This window comes from Chlamydotis macqueenii, chromosome 4 (assembly GCF_036417535.1).
Source record: "Chlamydotis macqueenii isolate bChlMac1 chromosome 4, bChlMac1.mat, whole genome shotgun sequence".
NCBI classification, from domain to species: Eukaryota; Metazoa; Chordata; class Aves; order Otidiformes; family Otididae; genus Chlamydotis; species Chlamydotis macqueenii.
The window spans coordinates 71,186,903-71,206,645 of NC_141559.1; the positions used below are offsets into that span (position 1 = coordinate 71,186,903).

Below are 19,743 nucleotides of genomic sequence, written 5' to 3' on the forward strand. Positions count from 1 at the left end.
AAACACGATGGTGCTGCACTGTCAGAAGTGAAACACAGCCCTGAGTTTATAAGACTGGAGAAGGTTTTTGAAATGGTTCACCTCATAGTAGCACTCTCTCAGGGAATTCTCAGAAATATATTAGAGTCACTTAAGTACTGGCCAAGAGTCTCCTGGCTTTCATTATCCAGCCAACACTCAATATCTTTTTAGTCCATAAAAGTAAGTCATTACTTACTACAGCTTTGTCCCAGACAACAGTCATTCTTTCCTCAATTCCATTGACCCCTTCGGGAATCATAGTGAAGTTGTCCTTTCCAATCGCTTTCTGGGCAGTGCTATACGGGCAATGTCCACTTCCCGTCACCTGCAGGTCCCCACTGTGGAGTTAACACACAGAAGGTTTAGACCAGGCATCACCAAGGCTACCTTGGTCTCAGACTAGTTGTGAATGGACCTTTCAAGCCCACACACCAGAGGCATAGGCCGTAAATCATGTCAGCAGCCTTTACGTGTTGGCTACAGATCACTGAAGAGCGACAATGGCACTGAACATCTCCACCATCCCCCTGGAGCACCCTGAACTCCCAGATTACAGCTCCCTCGGGTTTCCAGCTGCTTATCGACAGAGATCAGGCACAAGCCCACTAACCAGGACAAAGGATTACTCTAGGATTAAGGAAATGATCAGAAGCTTGTATGAAATGTCTGCCACTCTCAAGATAAATTAATTCATAACCATGCTGAAAAATAATGGCAAATTTTACAACGCAAAGTTATGAGCAGCAGGCTTGTTTCCCTGTATTTCTCCCCTGCACATGTATTTTTGTTGCAATTCTTACACAAATATTTCTTGTCTGACCTTCCAAAACAGAACCATGAAAATAAAAAAAAAAGGAAGGAAAGTTTTTATCAGGTAATCTTCTAATTTAACAAATAATGGCACAGTTCAAGTCAAACATGTACTCTGGATTTATCAAATTTAAAAGGTCTTACACAGAAAAAGGCATGGATTTAAACACAAAAAGAGCTAACAAATAACAATGCTTTTATTTAAGAAGGCTTTTTTTTCAGCCCAGAGAAAATTTTTTTTTGCAGAGAACATAACTGGATCACAACTGCTCTTGGGAATAAGGAGGAAGAACATAACCAATGTACAGAATCTTGTAAAAATAGAAAGACAAAAAAGAAGATAGGTTCTTCAATATCCACAGGAAACAAGTGGTATTTTTAGGTCTCGATTAAGCTTACAGGAGTCAAGCACACCGAAGCACACTAAGATTTCTGTTCTATCACTCCAGAAGGGCCATGTCCCCAACAGCCTGTCATCCTTTTCTTTAACTGATTATCTATGTTCCACCTCTGAAACATCTGAATGATTCTGGTCCATAAATTTAAATTCCAGCAAGCTAATAAATAGCCAAGTACAGAGGAAAAAAGAGTCACGCATCAGTAATTCTGAAGCACTTTTCTGGGCTGCCATCCCTAAAGATTGCTGACAGTCAGAGAAGAAGCTTTGGTGTTTTTTCTAGTTCTTCACCCTGCTCATGTCCATCCATCCATTTTTCAGCAGAAGCCAAACCCAGGTATTTAATAGTGAAAAGGCAGCTATGTTTTAGCTATTCTTGATTATTAAAACCATAACAGTAAGTAATTACTTACTATAGCTTTGTCCCAGACAACAGTCATCCTTTCCTCAATTCCATTGACCCCTTCAGGAATCATGCCTAGTGTTACTCCATAGGATTATACCAAATCCATCAGTTAAACATTCATTTATTCTAACACAACAATAAAGTCAGAAGATCACAATGCCATTTCTTCCTTTTTGTTGCTCTTCTGTCAGCTAAAGCTTCTTGTGGCTTACCCTCTCTCTCTTTCTGCACTCTGGTGAATACAACCATGAAAACAGCCAGGCCCTGTACCACCGCCCGTTTCCCTGAGGTTACATTGCGCTTCTTACACCACGCTATTAATTCCTACACCTGAAAGATAAAAAGGAGTTGCTTCCTCTGAACTCCATTTTCCCTCTCCTCTGACATTTAACGACATTTAACGATATGCACTGCGCTCCCCAGTCTAATCAACAGAAGAATCCTGAAGCTGAAGCATATCACTTGAGAGTCACCCAGCACGTCCTGGTTAACGACACGGGCACCCCTGTTTAGATATACGCTACCGTCAACTGGGGGATGAGCATCAGATCAACTGAAAAACTGAGAGACAAGAAGGGATCACCACAGAAAACACCTCCAAAAGAGAGAGTGGTGGGAATTAAGTGGACATACATATTAAGAAATACTAGCCATTTAGCTTAAATAAGATGTTAGAAATAGAATGCGTCCGTCAGAGTCAATCATCTAGCATGAGGATATAAGAGTCGTAGCACGATGTTGTGTGATTTGGTATGCTGTTTGCTTAGCATTGCTTACTTAGCATGAGTGGCTAGATTTGCAGAAGCCTTAGGCTGCAAGCTGTGAATTTTCACTGAACTTTTGCTGAGTTTTCATAACTTTTACTGAGTTACATAAAGGATGGCCCTGAGACCACTGCAACAGAGGATAAGGAGGCAACAGCCATCAACAGCACCTGGAAGGTTCTAAGACCAACACGAATCAGAAGATAAAGAAGCTACAGCAGACAACAGATTCATCTCCCATTTGATCTCCTCTTTCTTGGCTGTTCTTATTTTGAGAAGTTGCAGCTATGGTTGAGGGCTGCGGCTGGACAAGATGTGGACAGTTAACGCTGTCTGGAGACAGAGAAGGAATCCAGTAAGGTGTTAGAAGACCCCAGACCAGTAACTACCATTGGACCAAAAGGCACGTGTAAAGCGCACGAAGAGCGCGTGAAGGGCGAGTGCATGGATTGTAAGGGTATAATTGTCCAGGGGTTTCTTTGTTCTGGGTCACTCTCCAGAGACACCCAGCCTGAGCAGATTTTTCCCAGCTGTACCATTTGAATAAATTATTTATTTTCTAAGATTCAATGCCTGAGACTCTGCTACAGGATACCTAGGGTTTGAGCCATGGGGATAACATTGGATGCCTGGACAGCCTGTGAACTTCTTTAACATATGTGCACCTTTAAATGCCACATCAATACTTCATCATCTTAGTCTTCACCGTAAACAAGGTTTTCACGGCAGATTACATCTTCCATGAAGCACCAAGATCTCGCATCTCTAGTTCAGAAGAGATGGCATATCACAGTGGCAATATTGCAGCAGTACACCACGGAAGATGAAAGCTACCTCAGGTGCACAGCCCACAGATGAAACAAATCTCTTGAGGCAAATCCAATCCACAAACACCATGAGACATGCTGGATTTTTATACATTCAGCTTTCCAGTTAAAAATCAATTCTTTCTCTGGAAAACAGCACAAGCAGTATGCTGCATACCTGCACAGGAAGAATGTGGTAAGGATTTTTTAATGAATGTAAAATATTCGTCTCCTAATGAACAGCACAATAGAAAAGTGAAATACTGTCTTTACCACCATCCTTGCACAAAATTCCCCACAAATGCATGGCAGACTGATAAAACATACAGTTCTTTTTTTAGTTTCACAGTATAGATTTAGAGTATTAAAACTGAAAGCAGGCTAAGCTGCTGTCATTTAAGATCTAGGACTTTAAGCCACTAGGAAAAAAAAAAAGCCATTTTTGCATGCTTGGAGGATAATGAAAACTTCTGTGACTCCTCAGTTTGTCTTTCTGATGTTAGTGTTAAAAAAGTCATTATTTGGATTGCAGTTCTAAAAATTCTCTTGCTATTTTAGCTAATCTGGTTTGACCCATATACTATTATTTTGGGACTCTCTTCTACCAAACATATAGCCATGTTTGATAAAGAGCCAAATATTTTGATACACGTTCACGTGCGCTGGCTAAAAGCCTTACCCTCACACAATGAGCTTCACTCTTTAACGTGCTGATAGTGACGGATCAGACCAGAAAAGTAATTTTTCTTCCTTGTCCTTATTTTAAGGAATAGAAAGCTCAATTATGGAAAATAATTTCTGCCATCAGACCGTCAGAACAGAAAAAATTCCAGTGTATTCTTACCAGAACCGCACATAACTCAGAGCTCAGCTGTGCATTCACTGGTAGTGCTGTCCTTGCAGCAGCGCTAGGGCAGCTGAGCTAAAACCTGGGCTTGCTGGGCTGCACAGCCTGCAAGGAGAGATGCGTGCACACTGCAGCAGTGCCACTGATTGACGGCAGCTTCCCATCGCGCATACAGGCCCATCCACATAAAGGGCAGCTCTGCCCTACCCTGAATTACACGTGCAGGGGCCTTCTATTACCAGCCACATTGGCACTGCCTGCCATACAGCCTGCCAGTCACGTGGAAAACTCATCTCAGGAGGAAATGTTTCCTGAAGACCAATGGGTCACTTTTAGGGTTCAAATTCTACTGCTCTGCCTAGAGCACTGGAAACCCTAGAAAGGGGAGACAGCAGGTGAGATGAGTGCCACTACATGGCATTAAATAAGGTTTTGAATGGTAAGTTGACCTGCTCACTCCAGCACTAGCAATCTGTCCTGGTGGGACTTCAGCTGTGACTTTCCATATAATTTCAAAACAGATGGTTAAGCTAAAGAACACCCGCAGCTGGCTACAGGCAAGAAATAGCTTCAAGGACGAGTTTATGGTCTGGGTTGCTGGCAAGGCATTGCTGATGCCTTCTTTTCTGTATGAGAGAGATACTTTTCCCTCTGCTGTCCACATTCCTTTAATCTCCCTAGTGCTATCTCTCTCTCCCTGCCAGCTTGAAGACAGTCAGCCCATACCCCTGTTCTGTCAAGTGATGGCCTCCAAGGCCTGTCTCCACCTGAGTTCCTGACAGTCTCCTTTGTAATCCATCTTGGCCACTTCCTCTTGCCTGACATACCGTCTCTATAGGTACCACTTATCTTTGCTGTCTTCCAGCTTGAGGACCCTGGAACCAATAAAGACACAATGCAAGCTAAAAGTCAAAACAAGGCTGCAAGAGCTAAACACAAGTAAACTTACACAGCTTTGGTCCACCCTAGATGAAGGTAAACTACCAAGTCAGAAGTTTTCAATACACAGGAGCTAAAACCACTGAACTCTGCTACAAACACCATTTAGCTTAGGACAGCCTAATTCCCAAATGTGCTCACAGCTTACAATCCTGCACCAGCTTTGACAAAAACTGTACAAGGAAAGTTTTCTTGGTTCTAGATATCTCTGCATTCAAGGACAACACTGATTTCAGGAGCTGTGCTTGCCAGATATGACCAGGGCTTAAAACTGAGTCTGTTCTCACAGATGGAGGGTCTGTCCACCGGCACGTTACTTAACCTTGATGGTGAGGATGCTCTCCGATCATGTATCAACAATTTGTCTGGAGAAAACAGAGAACTAGGGAGAAAGCCAGTTCAAAGTCCTAGGCTAAAGACTCTCTAGTGTTGTACAACTAGCAACCACTTGACAAGCAGAAAGAAAAAGAATTGATTCCTGAATAGCCCCTCTGTCATGCCAACCAGGAGCTGAAGAGTCCATGCCTGCTCACCTGACTGACAATCTGAACAAAGGGATGTGGGCATCCCTGATTTTCTATGCCCCTTCTCTGCTGTTTTGTGTACGAGACTGGTCAAAAGCAAACGGAGCTGATCCTTAGATGCTGCATCCCATGTGGCTTTTGCACTTGCCGGCCATCAGTCTGTTAAAAAAAAAATTAAGATCTTACCATGCTAAGAGTGAATTTAAGTGATCTGGAGTGGTAGGATCAGGGCTCAGAGGTGGCGAGGTCACAAAAGCTGCAGCCTTGGCCCAGTTTTTGCTCCAGTAATGTGTCCCATCTGTCCCCAAGCTGGCAGTGATCGGCTCTCCGAAAACAAGGGGACCTTGGGGAATGCAAGGATACACAGGAACTGATTACAATCCATTCTCTCTTCAGCACATTGTACGGCTTGCTGCATGCAGTCATTTATAATTTACACATTGCTACATGGCCAGCGTAGCTCCCAGAAAATTAAGCAGCCCTGGCTTTGTCTCTATGATAAAAAATTAATCAGGAGGCTCTCTGAGCTACACATGCTTTTGATCAGCATATTTACAAAGCTCCCTTTCTAATCCAGGAGGAGCCAGTTCAGATCTGGTTTTAATTTGTGCTGTTGTAATCACAGCCACGTTCCCTTTGTTGCTCCGCTTCGGAGTGCATTTAGGCGGAGGATGGGCCCCAGCAGACAGACGCCTTTTTACTACTCCCAGGTTGGGCACAGCACCAGCAGATAGCAGCACATGCTCACCAGCACCACACTCCAAGTCTCCAAGAATACAAATATCAAGACAATATTTTGCTCTTTGTCTTTTCCGTATCGCTCACGCACTTTGTAGCACCAACCAGCAGAACGGTCCTGACTCACAAATGCAGCTTTGAAAGCGGCTGCCTCCAAGGCTCACAGGTCCCTTTTGGGTGCTTCGTAACCTCCACGGCCCCAGCAAGCAGTGTCAACCCACAAGCATCCCCAGTGCACATCTGGGTCAGCCTCCAGCAGCAAGGCCAGGAGGGAGGACAAGGCACCTCTAACAGCAGGTTCACCACCCAAGCCACCCCTCAGAGGGTAACATCCTGAAACATCCCCAGAAGGCAAGAGGATGTGGTAGGCCTTGCTAGGAAGAAAGTATCTCCCTCTCATGAACAGAGACACAGCACTCTAAGGGAAAGGTAAGAGGGAAGACAGGATAAAGAAGAGTTATAACAATCTTCAAGGGGACAGAGAGTCCTTATAGATTGTGGTGAGAGTTTCTGAACTGAAAAAATGTAGGTTTTCCCTTCATTTTTCCCAGCCCTAAGTATTTAAGGTCTGCGATGGTGTTACCAGTCTTCGGTAACCTCTCCCTGTATCTTGTGATTTGGGTCAAGATGTACAGGTTTTTCCACTGACCTTCTATTTGAAAAAAAAAAAAAAAAAACAACCCAAGTTTGAGGGAGAAGAGGAAGTCCTTACCTCTCTTTCTAGCCAGTGCAATGATATCAGCCGCACTCTTGCTCATCACCTTGGTGATGTACACTGGGCAGTTTATTCGACTGGCAATGGTGATGGCACGGAAAACTGCTTCTGCTTCAAGCTGAGGGGAAAAAGAGGAGGAAAAAAGTTAACTGCAAAAGCAGACTGAAGAGAGAATGAATTGGAGGACTGAATCATATTTCTCACTGTTTAGCAAGAATTCTTCATGGGCTGATTCTGTTTTTTCCATGGAGAGAGACACAGTGCTGGGAAAAAGGGAGCTAACCCAACCTCAGACATTGCGTTAGGAGTAAGAACAGCCTGGCTGTACTCTCCTCATATAGCTGCCCCGGCACAAATACAGCTCCCTGGCTCCCTGCACCCCAGGAAATGTCACATCCAAGCAGCTACCTCCCTCCCATTTTTCTGCTTCAGACTTCTACCCTGCAGTTGGAAGGAGAACGAAGCAAGGAAACATTGCTCCAGCTCAGAGACAACCTCTGAGCTCTCCCTGGCAGCTTACCCTACGCAATCTTTACATAAGGATGAGGACAGTGAATGTAAAGTATTCTCAAACAGCAACTTCAGCACTATGGACTGAATTTAGCCCATAATCCATAGAAGCTTTTGAAGCATTGCCCAGTAAGTCCCCTCTGTCAGCAAGTGTAAAGGCAATCTGCTCCCAGGGAGCCATCTGGGATGTAGGCACACAAAGCAGTCATCTTCAGACAGAGGGGCAGTGCTTCCCATGGGCTCTGGAGACTCCTTTCCCCACTCATCAGTTTTATACCTCGTTCCCAGATGGACTAAGAGTATCAGCATCTTAATACCTAAAACTCTGTTGTGACTGAAAATACTAACGATACAGAAATTTCTCTCCAAGAGCTGTGCTACAAAAGTTGAGCAATTTAGCCCTTCCAAAACCACATAGCTTAATTCTTCACAGTTCATAAAATCTTTTTTCTTGAATCAGACTGTCACTTCAGGTTTTCCCAGGACTTTTCTCACAACATTTGCCCTGAAAGCCCCAAAAGCACCTGCAGAAGACCAGGGAAGGAGGCAGGACATCTGTACCTCAGTGCTGGGGCTGAGGTGGTCAGATGGATAGTCAGAAAGACGCAAAATTCCTTTCTGGAAACTGCAAATGCAGATTTTCCTTAGGCCCTTGTTCTCATTAAAAGGAAACAACTCCATTCTTTTAGAATAATTGAAATGGAAGTTAAACAGCAAAATGAAAATGTACATAAACAGTTCAATAGAAGAATGCAACCAATTAAGCTGACTCCTTTTGCCTTGGAGAGAGGTTATATAAAGATCTGCAAACCACAACAATCTCTTCAAGTTTAGCCTCAAATCTCCAGGACCTTGCCTCTTTAGTCTTCAAGGAAAGCAGTCACTTCCCACTCCTGTCCTCCATCATCTCATTAATGGGTTGAACTGTGTACATTAAGGGACATTCACATGCCTCCACCTTAATTCCTTCTCATTAAAGAAACCCTATCCAGATGCTTAAGATGATCCATGCCAGAGCCTGGTTTTTATTATACAAGAGCTGCATAAAATGAGCTGCCTTGCAGCATCTTTCCATTCTCACATACTTGCATTTCTACAGCCTGCATTTCTATCTGCTGGCATAAACCTAGATTTGTACGTGGGCACATGCATGGTATGTATGTGCACACGCATCTTAAATGAGGCTTGCAGCCAAAGCTTTTTAATGAATGCAGTTATTCCAAAGCCTAACCCACAAGCTGCACTGCTGACTTTTACCCGGATAAGCCCATTTTTTTTTGTCATCACAAATCAAATCGCACCAGTCAGGCTCAAAAAATCCTTGCACACCCGTGCCGTGCCCAGGGCAGCAGGAGCTGTGACTCCTGAGTGTACAAAGACACACGTATCCCCGGACTGAGGGAACGCACCTGCTGCAGCAGGGAAAGGGTATTTCAGGCAAACAAACAGGCTGACGGGGATGTGGACTTTTCAAGGCTTTGAATAACACTGGAAGAAGCTGTGGGAGAAGCAGACTTGCCTCTACCATCTGCACATACAGAAGCCAAGCTCCGACACGACATGCTTGACAAAACATTTCCACGAACAACAAAATGAGTGAAGCCTCTTACCTCCTCGGGCCTGCTCAGGGCATGTCCCTCGGGTCCGGTGATTCCCATCTCCAGGATACGCTTTTGTTCCTGCAGCACGAGAGATAAATGCTGACAACCGCTCCAGGATGAGACCCCTGCACCAGGCATCCCCTGGCAAATTAACAGCCATGTTTTCTGACTGCCCCTTTTTTGTCTGTGTAAAAGCAGCCGCGTAAGCCTGCTGCCAGGGCAGGATGACTGAAAACACTGGCTCTAAACCGGTCCCATGCCCCCCATGCGCAGCCAGCACAGATTTCAGGGGAAGATTTGTCGCTGCAGCGCGACAGAGCATATTTGTGCCTCAAGCCATTGGGTTGCACCATCAGAAATCTCCTCTGCCCTCCAGAAAGTCTTATTTGACACCAAGACACCAACCCAGGGAACAGGATTTAATCAATGTACTAAATAGTAAATTATGGACACTTCCAGCCTGCAGTTCTTTCTTCATTCGCACGTGTTCCTCTCTGGCTGCAATCCATGCAGCACTGTTACCTTCCTTAAAACTCCAGCATTGTTGACAATTCATGAAAACAAAGTCCTGCCTTTGGCACTCAGATTTCTGTAACACTTTTCTCCTACAGAGTGAATCACTAAAATTATGATTTCACAAAAGCAAAAAAGTGCCATCCAGCTGTGAGGGCACTATGTCCACACAAAAAACCCCATCTTAGGACCAAGGCAGGTTTGTCAGAAAAAAATCAGTGCTATCCAGTTTCACAGCAGTGAGATCAATTTTTAAAACTAGATAAAAAGCTTAACCTATCTTTTAATTTAAAGTCAAGCAGTGGTATTGGAATAAATTTCCCTTTTTTGTAGAAAAGGGAGGTCAACCACTTTTGGTAAGGTTGGTCCACGTCTCCCAGCAGAACAGAACTGGGACCAGAGCTGCTGATGTGCCTCCGACCCTGGCCTGCCCTGCCCACAGGTCTCTAATGAGCTGAGTTCAACAAATGTAATGACGCTGTGATGCAGACAAATGTCCCCGAGAGACCAGGATGAAGTTACTGAACTTACTTTACTGTGTCATCTAATAAATATTTGATCCCAGGTCCCCAAGGGTGAAAAGCTCACACATTACCAACATACTCCAGCAAAACCTGAGCAAGTTAATATTCACATATACTTTTGCCTTTGCTGCAACCAAACAAAGCTGAAAAGGCATCAATAGGAGTGTATTCATCTGACTCCGTAACTGATATTATTTTGGTTAGAACATCATAATGTTTCATAGGTATTCTTAAAAAATAGCTGTTCTAAATGATTAATGCAACAGCTCTGAAAGTGCCAGTTATAGACTTCAGATAATTAAAATACAACAAAAACTGAAATTGCAACCATATAATATAAAAAATAGCAAGATGGCAAAGAACGGCTCACGAAGTAGGACAGATTCACATTCTAAAGGAAATCATAAAATCAGTTCATATGACAAAATTACCCCCTGTAAGAGGATTTTATAGTGATAATAAGATAGAATATTTGTTTGGTAAGATCAAATTTGTATTTTCACAAAGGTTAGTCTTGCAAAACACCCCTGCAGGCAGCTTTCTTTTCACTGTCCAAAAATACTCACTCCTAAATAAAAGCATAAGGAAAGACTGATTTTATGAGACATGGCAATGGTAAAGAAATATGTTGATGTATAATATAATTTACATTTCTTTACTACTTCCTCTATTCCTAAATGTTCATATTTCATGGCTGTATATTAAAGCTCACCAAAGAGAAATGTAACTGAAACAGATTCCTATCAGAAATGCAATTCCACGAGTGCACCTTGATTTTAATGGGGAACATATGAAAACGTCATGGGTGCCACTTGATTTGTTTCATTTTGCCATTCCTACAGTAATAGACTTACTATGTTTCTTATGATTAATTTTTGTTCTACTAGAATATTTTATGTTGTATTAAAACCATAAATTATATATTTTGGTAGTTTTAAATTGTATTAAACTTCATGGTATGTTTTTTTCCCTCTTGAATTCAAGTGACAGTTTTCACCTGGTTTCAGTGGGGGAAGGACACAACTGCACTGTATGTCCCTGTTGACTCCTCACTTGAAGGGAAAAGGGAAAGAAGGCTCTCAAAGGGAGTAAATTCCTACTAGGCAGACAAAGGACAGAATCCCACAGAAGAAAAAACAAAAAAACATAAACCCATGTGGGCAAGAGCCCTTACACACTGCCCAACCATTCAAACCTTCACTTGAGATTCTCCCTTAACCATGAGACAAGGTGGCTTCCCCAGTCCAGATCTCAAAGACAACCTGGTTTTAGCTATTGTAATTTCCATGTCAGCTCTGCAGCCTAGTCCTTAGGAGATAAGCCAGCAGATAAAGAGCTCAGCAAATAAATCACTCAGCTCACTCGGAGCCTCACAGACCTCAAAGGGGCTCTATGCACGTAGAAGGGATCAGAGCAGGGAGACATCTCTGTAACAGCCTTGAAAGATTCATCTGCCACAGATGTACAGTCATAAAAACACCCACCCAAACTCACCCATTTTGTTTTATAGTGGAATCTTGGCCTATGAAAGACCAGTGGGAGGTTCACTATCGACTGCTGTCCCTGGGATACCTCTTTCAATGTGCTGTGTCACACTCTAGCATGAGGACAGTACCGACGTGGGGGACCTGACCTGCAAACAGTGCACTGGGGATCTGAGACATTTTAATGGAACACACTGAATTTGAGACCAGTTTCCTCGTTCTGAGAGGCATCTTCAAAGAGCATTGCTTACAATTTAATGTATATTTTTGAAATGTTTAAAAGATCACAGTGGCTTATTATTCTCAAATTTCTCAAATTTCTAAGAATATTCTCAAAAATAGAATCATAAAATCATAGAATAGTTTGGGTTGGAAGGGACCTTTAAAGGTCATTTAGTCCAACCCCCCTGCAAAAAGCAGGGACATCTTCAACCAGATCAGGTTGCTCAGAGCCCCGTCCACCTGGCCTTGAACATTTCCAGGGATGGGGCATCCACCACCTCCCTGGGCAACCTGTGCCAGTGTTCCAACATCCTCATTGTAAAACATTTCTTCCTTATACCTAGTCTAAATTTACCTCCTTCTAGTTTGAAACCACCACCCCTTGTCCTATCACAACAGGCCCCACTAAAGAGTCTCTCCCCGTCTTTCCTGTAGGCCCCCTTTAGGTGCTGGAAGGCCACAATAAGGTCTCCCCGGAGCCTCCTCTTCTCCAGGCTGAACAGCCCCAACTCTCTCAGCCTGTCCTCACAGAAGAGGTGCTCCAGGCCTCTTATCATCTTCGTGGCCCTCCTCTGGACCCTCTCCAGCTGGTCCATGTCCTTCTTATGTTGGGGTCTCCAGAGCTGGATGCAGTACTGCAGGTGGGGTCTCACAAGAGCAGAGCAGAAGGGCAGAATCACCTCCCTTGCCCTGCTGGCCATGCTCCTTTGGATGCAGCCCAGGACAGAGTTGGCCTTCTGGGCTATAAGCACACATTGCTGGTTCATGTTGAAATAAATAGGTCTGAGAGCTTTATGACCCACTCCAAACTCACTATGCTGCTTACGCTGATAGCTGCAGCAAGAGACAATTAAAGCTTCCAGCTTCCCAGCTCCACTTTTTGACCCTGAAACCTCAGAGCAAGGTTTCATATTGTTCCACTTCACTTGTCTCTGCCGGATTCAGAAGAGATCTTCTTGCTTCCTTCTGCTCCCCTCACCCAGTCCTCACCTGCTGCCAAGGCAAGGAGCTGTCTGGATCACTGCTCTGCCTCATGGATGCTCTGCCAAAGCAGAGAGAATGACCTCCATCCTCTCATCGCAGGATTTATACCAGTGGTGTGTAGGGCTCAGCAAAGGTACTTACTAGCTCGTTCTGTTTTTCCAACTCATAGTCTGACTGAAGGGTTTTACTTCTCCTCTCTTGTATCTATCTTCTCACAAAATGAAGAAAAAAATGACAGTTCACTCACCTGAGCTATCAAGTCTCCATTTTCAGCATGGACCAGAATCACAGCCCCAAGACTTTTTAGAAAGGTAAAGGCTTCATAAAGCTGCAGGTAGTACAAACAAGGAAACACTGCTGAATAAGGAAAACACATCACTTAACACTCAGACCTCTCTGTTCACCTCAGTTTTGCTCCTTCTGTGCTGGTATTTATCTAGGCAAATGGCAAATTATGTCCCTTCTCCACTCTCCGCTTTCTACACAGAGCCTGAGCCGCACTGCTGGGTGCTGCCTGACCCAGCCAGCCCCAGACGAGCCTCTGCTCTTCTGCACCGAGATGCGGCCAACGGTCCCCAGCGTCCCCCTCGGACAGACTGCCACCCCTCGCACTGCAGGGCTACCTCTTCATGCCCTCCCACTCAGGTCTATGTTTAGTAGTCTCTTTTCCGCAGTTTTAGCAAATGTAAAATGCAATTATTCCCTTGGAATGGGAATAATGAATGGACTACAGACACTTTTTGTACAGCCAGAACACCTCTTTTCTGAAGTGCAGGCATTTCGCACCATATTCGTAGAGCAGATAGTGTCAAGTTTTCACCACCATCTTTAATCCTGCAACTAAAAGTTGTAATATCTTCTCTTGAACATCCTTTTTGTCACTGCTTTCTAAGACTCAAAGCCCACCCATACAGAAGGGAAACAGTTGATCCTATTGCTTTTACTGAGAATTTCTGAGCACAGACCTACTGAAATGTTAGTTCCCTTTCCAAAAGGTATTCAGCTAACGTGTTCTCTGCTTAAACCAGACTTCAGCAATGTGGGAGCCCAGTTTTCACAGATCAAATACAGAAGACACAGTTTATTCAGCACCCAGTTTTGCATTAGGGCTAGCACTGAACGGGTCGGAACACCCAGCCTGTAACACGTGCATTCAAACGAGGCAACAGGCATTAGTCCAGGCACACATTAAACATTTTTATGTATTTCTCTTGGCAATTCCAACAGGGAGTTGAATTTAACAGGCATTGCCTCTCAGAGAATATTTATATTATTATGTCTAAAATTCCAATTAATACCACATTTATTTTAAACAGTTATTTAAGAGACCTAGAGCTGTAGCTCTGGGAATAAGAAAGAAAGAAACATTTTCTCAACTGAATAAGCAAACATTATTATTACTAACAGATGCCATTGTCCATTTACAATGACCTGACACTTATGAATGGGAAAGTTGAAGAGTCTGGAATCTGTAATGAGCTTTGGACAAACAAGCTCATTGTTATCTCCAGTCCTAATGAGAAAAGGCCACCTCCCCCAAAGAGCAACTCCATTTAGCTGTTTATAGCAACTGAGAAACTCTTGACATCTCAAAACTGCCACCGCCTCGAGTGCTTCATCTTTTCGTCCCTCTCTGACCTAGAGTTCTTGAAAGGTAACAGGGAAATAAAGTGAGGGCAAAATCCCGAGCAGTGCCGAGTGGTTGCAATGTTGGGAGACACCAGAAAATCTTTGCAGAAAATGAACAGCATACACTTGAAGGAACACATGCAGATCTTCAACACCGCTCGGCACTGACCCTCCAGACAGAATAACTGCTCCGCTGCACATTTCCCCCAGTGCCACTCAGGTAAGAGGGAACGTTTCTCTGGGATTCAACCTTAGCAACTCCTCAAGCACTGAGAGGGAGATCACAGGAGGGAGGACAGATCACAGCAACAAAAGCATTCAGAGCAATACCTGGCTGTCGGACATTTGGTAGAGATCTTTGTAGGCCATGTAGACTTGAAAAGAGTTCACACCTGTTCCAAGACAAAATTCAAAGGTATTGCCATGTAAGTGGATTCTTAAATTGTGTTTGAACAAAAACTTCAGGAAAAATAAGTCATAGAATATGTCTGGACCAGGCTTTTCACCACTGACCGCCAGAAATAAAGCACGGCGCCACAGCTGCATTACAGCTGCTAGGACTAGAAGCCTGGATCCCCTTTTCTCTGGTGGAATTTGTTGGACTCTGTGGGTTGCCTGCGTTCAGCCCTGGAGAAACCTTGTCACCACCACAAATGAGACTGCTTGTAGCCAAATCATAGACCAGTGATGGTGGCTAAATCAAGCAGGTAAAGCTTGTAAAGTCTAAAAGAACTTGCGTAAGGTTCTGTGAATCATTGGTTTTCTTTCTAGCTTGCTTTAGCTAATCAGGAAAACATTTCAGCTTGACCTGAAACTCTGCTTTTCAACAGAGAGACTTCCAGTTAGGTTTCTTCAAAGTACTGAGAAGCTGTAGGAACTCTGTATCTGAATTTGCATGCAGACTTGCTTTTTCTTGACCCTACTGCCAAAAGCACCCAGCTTAGCTGATGGAAGACACTGGGAAGAAGTGGAAGCAAAGCGTGAAACCAGTTACAAGGGCAGCTCACCATACCTCTCCTTCCAAAGACAGAAGGATTTATGTTGGCAGTCATACACCATGAAAGATGACAGCTCCAAATTTTAGAAATCAGTAAGAAATGCTAATGTTGAGTGTCAGCAGCCAAGAACCAACTGTATTAAAACCACTACAAGTTTTGCTACTTATTTAAAAGATTCAATTATATACACAGCTTTGTATTCTAAGGGAATGGCAATTCCAAATATCTTCTGTTCATATCTTCTGTACTTACGAATTTATACTAGTTTATAAATTTGCCTTATGCTTCCGTCTACTGACAGCACCCCTAATTTGGTACAGGGACTGATCTCAGAATTTTCTAGCTTAAAAGAAAAGTAAATTCTAAGCTAAGTCGTGTATGCTGCATCGCAAAACAGCTGTCATTAAAACCGTGCTTCCTAGGGCAAGAGAAAAAAGAAAGAGATCTGTTCGTGTTATTCATGTTGGCTACACTGAATGAATAAGGCTCTCTGATGAAGATAAAACTCCTTCATGAGTCTAAAAGATGCAGATACATATCCTCAGGCAGAGGGTATGGCTGTTCACACGCACACACAGAGAATTTGTTTATTCACAATTACAAGATAAAAATACCCCAGGATACACGCAAGATAAAACCTTGAAATGATCCCTGGTATTATGTCTCCCTGCTAAGGCCAAGCAGCTCAGGGAGAAATACGAAGCGGGAGCCAGTCGCTCCTTGTAGACTCCCACACTGAGCAAATCCAGTCTGGACTGTGGAGCCCTGTCAGCCTGTGAGCCTGTCCAGGCTCTTCCTATTTTCCTATTCTCAAGTTCCCAGAAACAGGCATGGCCTTTACTAGCTGCAACTCCTCAGCCTATTCCTCATTACACGGTTTCAATGTATTTAGTATGTTCCTGCCTTAACACCTTTAAGGTTGACGACACCTTCCCTGGGGCCAGCGCTTAGAGCTGCATGCCTGCAGCACCATCTCCCCTCTGACCGATCCATCTGCCCAACCTGCCTTGGAGGAAAGCTATTCACAGACCCACACCATGTCTCAGATGTCAGCTGCACCTGGGAGCCACCATTCTGCACGGGTGACCATGCACACGTGAAGCAGCGACAGCCGTGTCAACGCTGGTCCAAGTGATGTGACTAGCCTCAGTGACGGCACAGGACTGAATCCTCTCGCACCCATTTCTCTGTAAGCAAAGAGCAGGGTTACCTATGGCTCTCCTTTATCCACTGGGACCTAGCCAAAGGCAATTAATTTAATCACAATCCCGCAGGAGATAAGGCAGCTTTCTCTGGGTATTGTGGTTGGAAGACATACATTGACTCAAGTAATATATATTCTCTTCCTTTTTCTTTTATTGCCTTTGTATCTTCTTAGGCCCTTTTCTGACCTTGGTAAAACTATTGAGTTTTGCTCCCTTGGTATGACTATGAGTTTTGCTCCCGCTTACATTAATGTTCTCCCTGAGGTCAACGAGAGTAGAAGGGATCTCAAGCCTGTCCCTTACCGACAGCTCCCACAGTGCCGAAGCAGACTTCTCCCATTTAAAAGCACATCCACACCCTTGGCTACCTCATCAGATACACACAGAGTGGAAGGGCATCTCATGGGCTGCCTTTACAGCCAAGACGGTTTGAACCATCCTGCCCTGCGAAAAGAGTACCTTTACAAGATACTAAGAGAAAATAACACCAATTTACATCTACAGGTATCCAAGATTAGACTCTTTGCCTACTGCCTTGATCTGGTGTCTCCATCTATTCACCGGAAATATGTGGCTTTTCAAAAGACCTGGTCCCTGTCCTACTGACCTTAATGCTTAACATTTGTTACATACTACATTCTGGTTAATGTTCTGCTTGCTCTCACACCACCAGTACTCAACAGGATCTTCTCCAAATCTCAGACAGTGCTACAGGTTTTTTTGAGCAATGACAAAGTGCAGTAGCTAAAGGAAAGAGTGAGGTTTCCGTCAACTCCGGTCCTTTGCACATCCTGGAGAAGCCCAGTCCCAAATTAGCTGCTGAAATGCTACAAGCCTGAGTCTTTCTAATCAACATTTGTTTCTACAAAATCTGCAGGCCCTTCCAAAGCCTGTGTCTCCTTAAATTAGCTTTGTATTGATTTAAAACTGATTAATTATTCAATTATACCTCATGACAGGGCACCTCAACAGCAGCTCTGTGAGCTCCCGTTATTCATGCCGAGATTGTATTAGGCACATGCAGCACTGAAACGTGATTAAATGAGCCCTGTTCCTCAGCTAACTCACCCACCAGACAATCAGCCGAGAACAAATTCAATCCAGATTCCCAGCTGATGAAAACCAGCGTCATTCCATTGACATCAAGTCTATTCGCACCAGCTGGCTCAAATGTTTCCAATTATCAGCAGATACTATCCATCCATCTGAAAGCCCCTGCCAGGCTGAAATATTTCCTATTGTGCTTGTGCTTTCACACTCGCCCTTACCTTAACATACGAGAGTAATTCACATTGACTGCCTGAGACACACTGCAGCATCCCTGAGAACAAGGGTGACCTCCTGGTGCTATTGCCACCGAAGAGGTCACCAAGGGCCCCATCACACATCCCGGTGCAGGAACCGACAAACAGATTCCTGCTTCCCCTGAAGAGTGAAAGGCAGGTCAGATTTATATTGAAAACTCACATTTCTATAGTTGGAGAGAACTATTAACCTAACTGTCTGCACCAGGCTTTTAAAGTAAGCCCTCAGGCAAATTTGGGAGTGCTGAGCCATCTGTGATCCGGGAGCTCGGGAAAAGAGTATCTAACCTTTGAAACAAGGCACAGAACACTTGTCTGCAAGTAGAGACGGCTAATGCACAGCAGCACATCCACACTAATGCTGATAGCAGGGAAACAGCACAGATTTGGCACCATCAGTGCTGACAGATGTCATCACCTTGTAAAAATCACCTACATTATACAGACCTATGTAAGACCAGCTGCAGTTTCTCTAAATTATGTGTAATCGTGCTGATTGAAGGGTTTTGTTGCCTAGAATCTAGTTACACAGCACATGTACTGCTAGCACGCTGCAATACAGGATAAATTCCCCTATGTGACTGAGCCTCCATAGTATCTCAGTGAACTGCTCACTCAAAACTATGATTTTGCTTTGTTTTTCCACTTTGATAGCACATATCTATATAAAGAGAATTTTTCAAATCTAAGTCATCACTAGGACTACCTCTTACAAAACATGCTGCATATACATATTACTTAGATTTCCCAACACAAAGGTCATTCTGATTTACCCATGGTAACTAAATACTATTTCAGAAAATAATTGATAGCCTAATTAATATTCATGCATTTTCAAGGAAAGTATCAAGTGAAAAATATTTGAAAAAAAAATTGTTTCTGGACAAAAAAATCCATGCTGTTAGGTAGAATTTTAAGAAACTAGATCAAAATTATCATTTTCTGAAGGCTAGATTCAATTGCCCACACATACATATCCGGTGCCACGAACATACCCTCCATACATAAAACTACCACACTGAGCTGGGATGTATAGAAAAGGATTTACGAGAGGTTTAATCCCTGCTATTCTGGAGTGGTACCTGGAGTCCAGACAGGGTAACCTACAGCATCCCACATGATAGTAGACCTGTTAATTGAACTGAATCAAGCCCATAAGTATCTTAAATAGATTCCTAAATAAGTGACCCAGTTTTTGCAAGTCCCAAAACAAAGCATCTTCTAGTAATTTCAGGGAAAGCCACTGGAGATCAAGCACTTGAGAAAATCAGGACATTTTTTCAATATTAGATACCTAAGTTTAGCATTACTTTTTTCTAATAACTTGAACCTATTTTTAAAAAAGGTATGTTTTATTACAAAATCTAGTTTTGCAATAAATTACCCTAAGCTATTGTGGAGAAATGAGCAATAGCCTGTGATGGTCGTTTCTCAAATACATATGCCCTTCATATTTGGGCTTAATTTGAGGCAGCTAAATGGGCAGATTCCAGTCTAGCTAAAATCTGAACCTCTCCCTTTCAACGTCTCATTCTCTCCATTCATGAAACAGAGGATCTAAAGTGACTGGGCTGATTACCCTAAACACTGATCTCTGAATTTCATCTTAAAATAAAACCTAACTATGCAACGTCTGAGCCTATTTCCACATGTACAAGCAAGCATAATGTGATGCATTTGTACCTGACAACACACACATCCTAATTTTCCATGTCTATACTGGCGTAAACCTTCTCCCTCCATTGGCCTTGCTGCTAACCAGCACCATGCACAAAGTTTTAGGTCCATTTTACACAGCAGCA

At 43.4% G+C, this 19,743-nt stretch overlaps 1 protein-coding gene across 2 annotated transcripts in view; it reads right to left on the bottom strand.

Moving 5' to 3' along the window:
* CRMP1 (collapsin response mediator protein 1) overlaps positions 1–19,743 on the bottom strand; it is a 51,554-nt gene that overhangs the window by 8,464 nt on the left and 23,347 nt on the right. For both annotated transcript variants that reach the window (XM_086746944.1, XM_086746946.1), the window contains exons 5-10: positions 14,765–14,826; positions 13,053–13,133; positions 9,088–9,156; positions 6,965–7,085; positions 5,701–5,857; positions 218–359 (exon numbers count right to left, since the gene is read on the bottom strand). In XM_086746944.1, coding sequence (XP_086603070.1) covers positions 218–359; positions 5,701–5,857; positions 6,965–7,085; positions 9,088–9,156; positions 13,053–13,133; positions 14,765–14,826 — 632 coding nt within the window. The remainder of the gene's footprint in view (positions 1–217; positions 360–5,700; positions 5,858–6,964; positions 7,086–9,087; positions 9,157–13,052; positions 13,134–14,764; positions 14,827–19,743) is intronic.